Source organism: Puntigrus tetrazona, chromosome 3 (genome assembly GCF_018831695.1).
Source record: "Puntigrus tetrazona isolate hp1 chromosome 3, ASM1883169v1, whole genome shotgun sequence".
NCBI lineage: Eukaryota > Metazoa > Chordata > Actinopteri > Cypriniformes > Cyprinidae > Puntigrus > Puntigrus tetrazona.
Window position 1 is genome coordinate 27593603 of NC_056701.1, and position 12954 is coordinate 27606556.

Consider the following 12954-nt stretch of genomic DNA (forward strand, 5'->3'; position numbering starts at 1 on the left):
AAACAGCTTTGGCTTCAGAACCCCTTAACCTCTGCAGTTCCTCTTTGCTCCTTCTTCCCAAACTCTGGGCAGGCATCTGAGACAAGGAACCATCCTCCGTTACTTCCACCAATTTCTACAACACAGTGCGTTTTTTCTCTCTCTTTCTTATGCTGCTACTTTGAAACAGGAATTTGGTAATGATCCACAATACTAATTGAATCATATTTTCGACATTTGTCAAGTGCACTAATGAAGACCTCTAAAGTAAAGTCTGCCATACTTGTATCATTCAATCAACCACTAGGACCATCAACCACCTCTTAACAACGTAGATTCACTCCGCCATCAACACCAGCAATAATAAATTTCCCTGGACATAAATTATTGCTGGTTGTAACACCTAGCCAGCAGACGGAGCCATCACCAGAATACTAGCAGTACCTCACTCCCTCTGTCTTCTTCTACTATCATTTCCTGTCCAGGGCCTTGAAACCACGAGCCCTCCTTTAGATCGTCGCAAAGTATTGCCAGTCTACCTGCCTTACTAAGCGTTCTTGTTTATCTGATTGTGTGCCACGTGTTTGGACTCTTTGCCTGGACTGAACTGCCTTTCTGGTTACGATTCACTGCCTGCCTTCTCACTATCGTTTATTGCATTATCCCTGTGTTTGTTGTAAGATCGGACTGTTTCACTTTTACTGACCCATTGCCTGGCTTAACGTTTATGCTTTCTTTTTCAACCTCTGTTAATAAACTTCTGTAAATGGATTCGACGTCGGCTTCCTCCTCCTCCTTACACTGGCGTTGATGGCAGAGATTGTAACGTTACAAAAGTTCTATTCCAGATAAATCTCATTATTGTAAATGTTCTATTCATCAAAAAAATGGAAAACTCAGTACTCAGCATTTTTCAAAATTATACTAATAATAAATACTTACACAGGAATCACATGAATAAATTACATATATTGGGGAAAAAATGGCTTGGTGAGCACGAGACTTTAAAAAACATTTGAAAATCTTACTTTTGACTATATAGTGTAGTTTCAGAATGTATTATAAAATATACAGTTTGAGTCTGCTTCTGTATTAGACATTTAATTTAATATTATGCAGCATAAATGTGGAATCAAAGATGTTAAGATGTCTGCATCAAAAGAAATTCACAAATATTAAAAGTAAATTTAAGTAAATTGTCTACTTTTATAAAAATTTACTAACAACATATTTACTATAAAAATTCAAAAAAAATGGTATTTGTGGTAAAAGTAATTTCTTATAATGTGTCATACGTTTACATTTTTGTTGTAAATATGCCAGACAAGATTGTTACACTGAATGAAATTTTAGTGGGTAAATTTACTACTTCAGGGGAAAATGTGTAATATTTAATTTTTGCTCAGAAGAAAAAAAAAACAATTTTTCAATTTAAACAGGACACCTTTTACATTTTGGGGGAAAACAACAACAAATTAAAGCAGTATTATATTATTATTTTTCCTTGTAACCCATGTATATTATATGCTAATTCAGAATGTCACGAACAGCACCTCTGTGGCTCTCTCCGACCACCACCGGAGGGAGCTCTCACCGGAGTACTGATCGCCAAGGACTCAATTTCCCACAACCCCATGTCTTGGGCTGATTAGAGCCACCAGGTGTTTCTCATTCACCTCTACCTTTTATAATGAACTTCCCCACAATCACTCTTTGCGAAGTCTTGTTTGTGTATACAGCAATTCCGAGCGTTTACTCCTGTTTTGATTATCTGTTGCCGACCTAGACCGTGTTCGTTTCTGTGATTGTTCTCTGCCTGCCTGCCGACCTATTGCCTGTTAGCGTTTCGTCTTCTGGATCCCCCTGATTGTACCGTTTGCTCCTGTTTTGACCTTGCCTGTCTGACCACGATTATACCCTGTCGTACATGGATCCAACCGTCTATGACCCTTCATTACACAGAACATGTATATTGCCTATTTTTAATTATTATAACGCAATGAAGGAGAGGCGTAAACCAAGGGAGTCTATATGTAGATGTTTATTAAAACAAATTCAAACTCAATTGTCAGCAAATCAGGTGATGAGGTCCAAAACACAGTTAAACTCCTCCACTCTCTTTGAAGAAGATGAACATGAGTACTGTCCCACACCTTCTCGCTTTGATGTATCTAGTCGTCAACCACTGGAATAGAGAGGGTCCACCAAACAATGTCATATAACTGCAGTAGGTTCTCATATATCTAACCCATCTCCTAGTTTAGACTCTCTGTTTAACCATTTGAAAAGTTACATTACTTATTAAGTAACTAAATTACTTTAATAAGTAATAAGTCATTTAAATACAATATTGATAATGTAGTAAGTAACTGTCATGAATTCCTTTTTGAAAGTAATGTACCCAACACTGTTGCTGTGCTGCAAACAGGATTTCCGGTTACGTGCATGGACCAATCACTGAAAAGATTTCATATCAAACAGTGTAGATCTCTTTACTGACAATAATGGGAGTGTTGTTTTAAAGAGCATATAACTTAATTATGATGTACTTTAGTAATGGAAATGTTCTGGTTTTGAGTAACTGAGGAAATGTAATATTTTGATTTAACTGCTCGTTGTCAAACATTTTAAGTGCATTCTTCCTCTCCTGAAAGATTTGTGCATCTCTGTCTCCTCAGCACCACCACCAGCCCCTGCTGGCAACTCCTAACCACTTGAGCTTTGAGAAGTTTGATAAATACAGACCCAGGTTAATATGGCCACCAAACATCAAATGGTTGCAGAGGAAGTACAGAGAGTGCTAGTCAATACTCAGCGAGAGCACTCTCTGCTTGTGTGGTGTTAAATATAGGCATATTAATATAGTTTTAAAAGGGTCATATGATGAGATTTCAAGTTTTGTGAAAGTAAAACTACTTTCAAACGCTGGCTATTCACACGTGATTTTTGAGCAATGAAGGGTAGAGCTTGTTGTATGTCGTTTCAGTGCTATCATGGTAATGAGGTAAAAAAGGTGCAATGCAAGATAAAGCATTGAAAAACAGTATAACCCATTACAATCAGTAATTATGTCTCCACTGGATATGACACATTCTTGTTTAGGAGAGGTTATATATATATATTTTTTGTATTCACGCCAGAAAACGACATCACAATACGGTAAGGGGTGTAACATTTCTGTCACATGCTTGAGGTAGTCGGTCTGGATCGGTCCACAGCACGGCATTGACTCTAACACAGGGATGATCAGCAGCACACATACCAGATATTAAAAACTAAAGGACTACAGATCAAAAGATTATTATTGTGTTGCTACATACCTGTAAAAGTGTAAGGATGAACAGTCATTGAGTACAGTATCAGAATTCTTTGCAGTTCTGCCTATTACTGCTTATAATGATGAATTAAATTTTTATATATATATATATATATATATATATATATATATATATATATATATATGTGCATTTAAAAAGTCAGTGTATTTTATAATGTTACATATTTTCAAATTGTTCAGTAAAATGGAAAACCTACCCAGTCAAACACTAGGCGGACTTTAGCTTTTCCGCCGTCATGTAAATAGCAATCCACCATGACACGAGCACAACTCATTCTTAAAGGGGATGGGAGATGAAACTCTGGTTTATTGCACATTAAGCTGAAAAACACTCTTTGTTATTACTGTGTGCACGGGCTGGTTTCCTGTTGTTAAATTAGCAAAAGTGAATTTGGACACGTCCTGAGTGCACCTGCACCATGCGCTATAGATTTAGCATTTAGATCGTTAAAATAGAGCCCATCATTTTCTTCTTAGCAATAAACTGGCTTAGAAGCTTAGAATTGCTTTTAGCAGCTTTCCCTTTTCTTTTTTTGTAAAGGCATTGTTTTTTTTTTTTATTTGTTAGTTTTTTGTGCAAAGTGTGCTAACAGCAAATTTGGTGTCATTTATATTAAAAAGTTATAAACAGTATCTACTATTACAAGAAATTACAGCTATTTTTTCAGTGTAAAAAGAGTCTGTTCTTATTTCACTTGGTATTAACAGCTTCTTGATTAATTAAATTCTAAATAGAACCCATTTGTATTTAAAACCACAGCCTCCTCCGGTCCCTGGTTACGTTGCTCATCATCATCTTCATCAACTACTTCACCCTCATTCTCTTTGTGGCTCCAGTGCCTCATGCCTTAATAAAGATGTTTTACCTGCATATTTGCCACAAAAAAAATTGTTTAACACTTGATGATGCTGTTGATTTCCATCAATAATAATGAATAATTTGAATGTTAGAAATAATAAATCTGATTAAAATTACTATTCATGTAATTCATGTAAGTGGTCTCTGAATTCTTAATCTTCCCCAGCAACTCTATCGTATGCATGCGATTAACTTAGATGCGCAAGACGACAAAAAGTGTGTTTGACTTGAAGAGGTGCTTCAGCGAGCGATCTGTGTGTGACATCATAGCACCACGAGAGTGAGCGTATGGATCCGTCAGCTGTCGTGGTATTTTGATGTCAGACACCTATTGGTCGAAGCAGCACCGCTTTAAGTCAAACACACCTAAAGAGGAAGCTGAGGTTCTAGTGCATGTGAAGCTGCCCTGCTACATCAAGACCAGCTCTTTCATCTACTTCTAATATGAAATTGATGTAAACACAGTCAGTTATGTTTTCAGAACAGGACAAGACGTCTGATATGTGGAAATAGATCTGTGCATTATCTGTAAACTTTCAGATACTTAAAGCACGCACAGATACTGAAAGCTGAAAGTTCCCCCCATATTACTATATATTTGCTTATTTTCTGAAGCTATTTATTTTTAATTCTTAACAATAATTCAATATATAATAATATATATTTAACTAATTAACTATTATTTTAGAGAGCAACCTGCTTATATAATGTAATGAACACGCACAAAAGAAATAAACATTTCATATAATCAAGATGCATCATAATGAATTTAGTTGAATCATTGACATGATAATCATTATCATACTGAATTGTGAAATAATTTCTCTAATACACTCACACACACCGCATATTCATACTGATGTTTCCAAAAGCCAGAAATAAGATCTAAAATGAAGCACACTAACATTATAACTGTTGTTCTAGATTATCTGGCTGTATGGTGAAAGAGGAAGGTTGTGCCGCTCTGACATCAGCTCTGAGTTCAAACCTTTCACCCCTGAGAGAGCTGGACCTGAGTAACAATGATCTTCAGGATTCAGGAGTCAAACTGCTCGCTGCTGGACTGAAGAGTCCAAACTGTAAACTCAACATACTGAGGTTAGTGTTTCACAATGATTCCTGTTGTGATTTTAATAGTTACAGACACCCTGTCAAGCAGGTTTGTGAGAAATATAGAGGAAATGGTTTAGCTTTTCCATTCATTAGACTTTTACAAACCTAGCTGCGGTCTGTAGTTGGATCCAAAAGTTTATATTCTGTACTGTTTTAATATATACATTCTTGGCCAAAAATTTTGGCATCCTTAGAAATACGATCAAAGGCGGCTGTGAAAATTAATTGATTAATCCTTTTGAACTTTTATTTAAAAAATTTACTAAAATCCAACCTTTCATTGGAGAATAAATTGTATTATGAAGTAAATGTTTTTCTCTAATACACATTGGCCACAATAAACAGCACTCTTTTATTTAATTTTATTTAAAACCTCTATTTGCCAATTTAACAGCTCTGAATTTAGAGGTTCGAGAGGTTAGCTCCATGTTGGTGCTTCTCCTCTTCAGTTCATCTCACTCATTTTCTACAGGGTTCATGTCAGAGGACTGGAATGGACACAGCAGAAGCTTGGTTATGTGTGCAGTGACCTTTCTGTTGTTTATGAGATTTGTGTTTGGATTATTGTACTGTTGGAAGATTATATGACTTCTAACAGTTGGTAACTTATTGTAACCCATCTTAAGTGTTTGCTGCTAAAAAGCTGCTTTTAGTTTCATCTGACCAAAGACGCCAGTCCCATTTGAAGTTCCAGTCTTGTCTGATAACTGAATATGAGTTGATGGACTAGGAGAATTTTCTTGAAACCAGAACAACATGTGGTGATGTAGATGCTGTTTGACAAGGTTTTCTAACCCCAAAACTCAATTATTTTCTTAAATTTCTTTGTTCTGTCGAACACAAAGGACGATATTTTGAGAAAAAGTGTGTAACCAGGCTGTTTTGGGGCACCATTGACTTCCATTGTATTTTTTTCCAACTATGGAAGTCAATGGTGACCAAACACAGCCTATTAAAAACTTTTTTAATGAGTAAATGATGTTACTTAATTTAAGTTAATACAGATGTTTTCAAAAGCCAGAAGTAAGATCTAAAATGAAGCACACTAACATTATAACTGTTGTTCTAGATTATCTGGCTGTATGGTGAAAGAGGAAGGTTGTGCCGCTCTGACATCAGCTCTGAGTTCAAACCTTTCACACCTGAGAGAGCTGGACCTGAGTAACAATGATCTTCAGGATTCAGGAGTAAAGATACTTTGTGCTGGACTGAAGACTCCAAATCAAATCATCATACTCAGGTAAGTCATTCATATTGATTTATATTGTAATAATACACATGAAAAACAGTAGTGAAATCCCATACTTTCAATTGTTAGTTTATTAGGGACCTGTGGTGTATTATAGAAAGTTTCTTAGATCTTAAGTTAAGGATTTTTCAAAAATCCATATTACAGAAACATTGTCACACAGTGGTTAGCATGAGAGCTCGCATGAGCATAAAGGTAAACAAACACTTTAATCTTCTCTGAGACGAAATAAACAATATCTTTGCAGGCAGGCAGGACAAAAACCACACACGCACATTAAAGACGAGAACCGACGAATACACAGGATCAAACACAAATGGGAAATACCTAAATTAATTAGACCCAGGTGAAGACAATGACACAATTAACAAAAGTAGGTCACATGGAACACATTGCACAAGACAAACAACAACAAAAGAGTCCAAAGACGTGACAAATATATCTTATCTTACAAAACCATTTTTTAAAACTAGAAATATTTTTGTTACCGAAACCCATCGATCTGGGTTCAGAGGACATGTAATCACCTTCTGAAGGTGTATAGGTTAGTTTTACTTCCCAGTAATTGCGGATATATACAATTTAGGGAGCGTCAAAACAATGGCCGCTATCCACAAGCATTAACAAGCTTGGAAGAGCCAGGATACATTTTTAAAAACTCTTTTTTGGCTTCGGGGTGATTAAAATATAGGGTTATTTAAATTTTTTAGCAAATTATTGCTATTTTTCTCTATACCTACAAAAGTTACACTGTGTTAAACTGGTAACAGTCCCCAAATAGTTGTTCCCCTTGGTTTATCCATCTGTGCTTCGATGTGATTTGCCCTGAATGCAGACTTCTGGAAATAATTTTTAAAACTAATTATACATAAACTATTTGTATATCTTGAAAATTGTTGCTTCAATTATTGTTTTGCAGATAGAACCATAATCCCAAGCAGAAAATGACTTTCATGTAGGAAAGAGACTTGGTCCATGTATTACTTTTGTTTTACAGAATGTAAAAACTTTAAAGCTTAATATCTCAAAACCACTCAGAACACAGAAAGAACCTTATAATTCTAATGGGATGAATCACCCTCATCCATCCCCAACTCCTCATCTTCTGTCAATCAGGATCCAGCCTTCTGATTTTCCTTGAAACAGACTAATTCAAACGTGTACTAAAATGATTGAACTTTACTAATATCTACAATATATCAGTTGGCTCTGTTCTGTTTGCTCCGGGGGGTTAATACTGCTCTCCCTGCTCTCATCCATGCTATAGATGAACAGAACAGAACCATACCGACAATTCAAACTGTATGCTAATTGTCAATTATCTTTAAAGATGTTGCTTAAATGTATTATTTCTGTCAGAACCACTAAGACATTAGTAGCTGATGATGTAAGAAATCACAGACTTGAACATAATCAAATGTACAACTTGTTCATAATAATAAGGAACTGCTTTTATGATGTCCACAAGTCACTAGATGATGTGGAAGATGTACAACTTGTTTTGAGGATTCCATCTTTTTATCTAAAATGCACCAAAGTGCCTGAAAAAACTGTATAATTTGACCTGTGTTCTATTTCTATGCCAACTCTAAAACCAGAATTGGTTGTTAAGTAAAGTAATGTGTTTTCTCTTGTGAGGAGTTAGTGTGAGGCACTCATGAGTTAGTCTGGTGTTTCAAATGGTTGTGTTTGAACAAAGAAATCAAGATACTTCCTGTTATATTTCTGTGCGTAACATATAAAATTGTGTTTTGTGTTTGATTTGATGTGTGCTTCTTCTGTTTGAGTTTTCAGAAGTTGGTAACAGAAAGTAAATATTTTGTAAGCTAAAAAGTAAAGTAAACTTTAAATGTCATCATTAAATATTTGAATGGGTAGTGGAGATAAATGGATACCAAAAAATTAGATTAGTAATATGCATTGCTAAGAACCTAATTTGCACGACTTTAAAGGCATATTTTTCTCTCAGCATTTATTTATTTATTTTTTCACCCACAGATTGAAGATTTTCAAATAGGCTAGTTAAATCTTTGCCAAATATTATCCTATTCTAATAAACCATACATATGTGGCCGGGCAAGTGTATTTGTACTAAATAAAAAAAAAAACACAGACACCGCCAGAACATCTAACAAATAAGGGTTCTTTTATTCTTGACTGAGCCTTAAAGGAAACTCAGCATTAAGGTTTAATTCAGGGTAAGACAAAGTAAAGAAAATAAAAAAATAAATTTACAGAGACAACCACCTAATTAACGTCAGTGGTCTTAACTCAACTTTCCTGAATAGGTTTCACAGGATTGGCCTCTGTTACCAAAACCCAATAATCACAGGCCCTTCAATTTCACCCCAGTGCAAACAAGGTTACAAAAATGAATAAATGGCGTACAAACCAACGGCAGTGGCCTGTATGTGCCCTCCTGTTTAAACAAACAAAGAACAAAAAGAACATAAACATACATATCCCATCTGCATATGTATAGCTTCGTATAAGCATATTAATCAGAAAATACAAAAAAAGAAACAGACTTTGAGACAATTAAATAAGCAACACTTACTCCGACTGATTCCCTGAAGCATGGTCATTTACACTCGATCTCACATTTCGTTGCTCTCCCCTCTCACACAGTATAAAGTATAAGAATTACTGCATGCTCGGTAAACATATATAAGAACATACTCTACATTATTTAGCACTTTAATTCTTGGGACATTTTATGGTAACTCACGCTCGATCTCCATTAACGTGGTCCACTGGCGATCTCTCACGTGCAATAAGGCAACTCTGGTGTGATCGTCGAAATAAACCATGTACTCACATTCACAAGTGGATATAAACTGAGATTTATCTCTTTTAACAGTTTTATCGACTATTTCTTTGTGAGTCTCTTGTTCTCAAATTGTTCTCCTTCGTCCGATGTGCACTTCTCTCTCTCTCTCGCATGTGTGAACGTTTTTTCTTAAAGTGGACGGCGCACATAACCACGTGACAGGAAACCAAACGTGCATTTCCAGGGGTATAAAATAAAATATCAGGTGAATCCTACCCTGGTTACACATAAATGGAAAGCTTATTTATTCAGCTTTCAGAAGGATAAATAAAGTGATACATTTGAAAATTGGTCGTTGTATTCAACAGTCATGTCTGTGATTGACTATAATGGCTATAATGCTCAATGCAAGTACATTATAACCTGTAATCTTTATTAATATCTTTATTGTAATCATATTCACAATCATGTCACAATAACTCACAGCTATATTTATACAGCACATATCTAAAGTCTGAGACCCACCAAGCCGTCGGTCGGACATTGGCTCTCGTCAGCATGTTGAATAGGTGTCGGGGAAATAAGAGCTCTTATTGGATACCTAGTTTCACAAATGAGTCAGTGCCAGAGAATTAAAGGGAAGTGATGAAAACAAGAAATCAATGAAAGCGGCACAAACAGAAGACTCTTGTAATTCTGTGTGATCTTACCCAAGCATTCCAATATATCAGTATTATGACAATGTGAGCTGCTTAAAATAAAGAACACTGTTAACGTTACTGATATTCAAAATGGTAAGCAAGCACTGCTTTGTTCGTTTTATATTCTTATCTCCTATTTCTTAGTTTCAGTTTCTTTGTTTGAATGATGAATATTAACTATTGATAGCTACTGATATAGACATTGTGGCTAGTGGGTTGGTGTTAGCTCTGTGTGTCCCGGCCTTAAAAATGAAGCCCACTAACATGAAGACTTTCTGTTGTAGATTATCTGGCTGTATGGTGACAGCAGAAGGTTGTGCTGCTCTGTCTTCAGCTCTGAGTTCAAACTCCTCACACCTGAGAGAGCTGGATCTGAGCTACAATCATCCAGGAGATTCAGGAGTGAAGCTGCTCTCTCAAACACTCAAACATCTGGACAAACTCAAGTAAGTGGATCAGAAACAATCATTCTCTCAGATCTGTATGTGACACTGGTTTTATCAGGATGTTCATACGATTATTACTATGGACAAAAACAACAACATTAATATTAATTATAAAATGACAATTCTATGCTTCGATTTTAGAGGATTATTTAATTCCACTTGGTTCATGAAAAATTACAATCATTTATCAGGCTACTGATTTGATTGAAGTCTTCATGACTTGAATAAATGTCATTTAAACATATTTGTCTGTTCATTTGTTCACATTTATATCGCTTTAGTAAAAGCAGATGAATTTTAGATTTTTTGACGAAAGAGATATGATACAAACAAAATTCAATTATCTGCTGTGTTTGTTTGAAATAGACTAGTAGCACAGGTTCTAGTGGAAAAAGTGATCAGCGTCATCAGATTTAAAAATATATGACTAAAGTTTGCTCTGCGCTCATGTAGTCACGGATCAAAAAGTAAAGCAAGTACATGTTTCCTTTAGATTAAACCAGAAGAAGTTTTCAAAGATGGAAGTGTTTTGTTAAAAGTCTGCAACTTGTTGGAGAACCAGTGGAACATTTCAAGTTGTTAAAAACTGATAAACCGAAATTCCCTTGATTCCCAAAGTCCTTGTAGTACTAAAACAATCAGTAACTTTCATAGTACTGTGACCTAATCTAAAGCTTGACTGGAATTCATTTACATTTTATTTTACAAAAGATCCAAATACTTTTGCAAGAAATCTGCTCCTAGTCCCATCTGAACTAAATAACTATCTTTTAACAAAGGGAGAACCGTAGCTGATTTCCAGGCACAGGAAATAATATTTAAAGCTAAACTTTATATATTTAAACTTTAAATATTATTTGAAGTTAAACTAAATTAGTTAAAAGTTAAAATAAAAGCAAAGTAGAGCCAATGAGTCTGTCAGCCCAATCTTTTTTTGTGCAAATCTGATCATATTTAGATGCTCTAGATGCCAATTAACTTGTATGTGGTTTAGAATCCTATTCAAATAGCATTTCTGGACTTGATAAATAATATGATAAATTAAGCAGAATAATGAACGGAAACTTAACTCTTTGATGCACATGCTGTAAAAAAATCCCTTTTAATGCACAATAAATGACCCATATTCATTTTTATTAATTCAATTTTGTGTTTCGCTGGGCTTTTTTGTTTATTTGTTTGTTTTATCTTTTGAAATCAGTTTGTTTTAGCATTTTATATTCCCTGATCTTTAATTTCCATGATCCATAAATGTTCAAGGTATCATATTTTTACAATTACCACAAATTATTATTATTTTTTTTTCTATGTTTTGTGTTACTACATCAACTAAATAAAATCACACAGGTACAGCACCATCTCATATTTGCCTCACAAATGACAACTATAGGTTTGTGCTCCTTGTCAGAGTCAGTCCTGCAGGGTTTAGCTTCAAGCTTCATAAAAACTGTCCTCCAGGACCGAGGTGGCTTCCTCTGGTGTAGACGTCCAACACATTGCTCCAGAGTCATGAGTTATGGGCTCAAAAACAGGCCTGGACCTCAGTCTTAGTCTGATGAACTAGACTAACCCTAAGATATTTCAGACTCTGAATCAGGACTAAGAAGTTTCTGATCTTCCTCATCATGCAGCATCAGTTGTTCTTCTATAATGACTGGAATCAGCCAAACTATCACTTGAGAGAAAGAGAGCACAACAAGCACTTGATCCATGTGTAAGCTGTATATTGCAGCGGTCAAACAGAAACTTGTATAATTGATTTATGACAAAAAAAAATCTATAAAATGTAATATGAATAAAATTGGAGTTTTCTTCATGACAGCAACAAAATATACTTGTATATATTATTTAGACTTTTTATTGTGTTGACCTGGCTAACATTAGTCAAGCTAAAAATAGTATGTCAACAACATAATAGCAGCCTATTAGACATGTTTAGAATTGACAATAGAATTAAAGGTCAAGATAGCCTTAGTCTAACAATCAAATATTATGTCCAGTTATCTTCCACAGTATATCAAATATTTTCTGTTGTAATAAAATAAGACTAAATTACACAACAGCAGCCACACTGATGTGCAGAATAGTTTTCTGCAGTAAATATGTTTCTACTTCCAAAAAAAGAAGAAGAAAATAATAAAAGTTTTCTATATGGGTCGTTTTTTGACCTCGGTGTGTAAAATTGATGTAGAAATACAAAAGCTGTTTTGTTTTTTTCTTTATCAAGTGAAGAAAAGGAAATGTCGCTAGCATGTTTCCAGCATGATTAGCAAAGTGACTATCATGTTGCTAGCATGACTAGCATGTGTCTAACATGATTAGCAAGTGACTATCATGTTGCTAGCATGTCGCTAGCAATACTAGCAGGTCGCTAGCATGTTTCCAGCATGATTAGCAAAGTGACTAGCACATCGTTAGTATGACTAGCATGTTTCCAGCATGATTAGCAAGTGACTAGCATATCGCTAGCATGTTTCCAGCATGATTAGCAAAGTGACTA

General features: G+C 35.2%; 1 protein-coding gene across 4 annotated transcripts in view; it reads left to right on the top strand.

Moving 5' to 3' along the window:
• LOC122334574 (NACHT, LRR and PYD domains-containing protein 3-like) overlaps positions 1-12954 on the top strand; it is a 498320-nt gene that overhangs the window by 19345 nt on the left and 466021 nt on the right. For 2 of the 4 annotated variants that reach the window (XM_043232590.1, XM_043232585.1), the window contains exons 6-8: positions 5100-5273; positions 6358-6528; positions 10293-10454. In XM_043232590.1, the coding sequence (XP_043088525.1) occupies positions 5100-5273; positions 6358-6528; positions 10293-10454 (507 nt within the window). Of the gene's footprint in view, positions 1-5099; positions 5274-6357; positions 6529-6784; positions 7160-7456; positions 8625-10292; positions 10455-12954 lie in introns of those variants that run through there. The other 2 variants (XM_043232600.1, XM_043232595.1) reach the window with 2 other exon arrangements.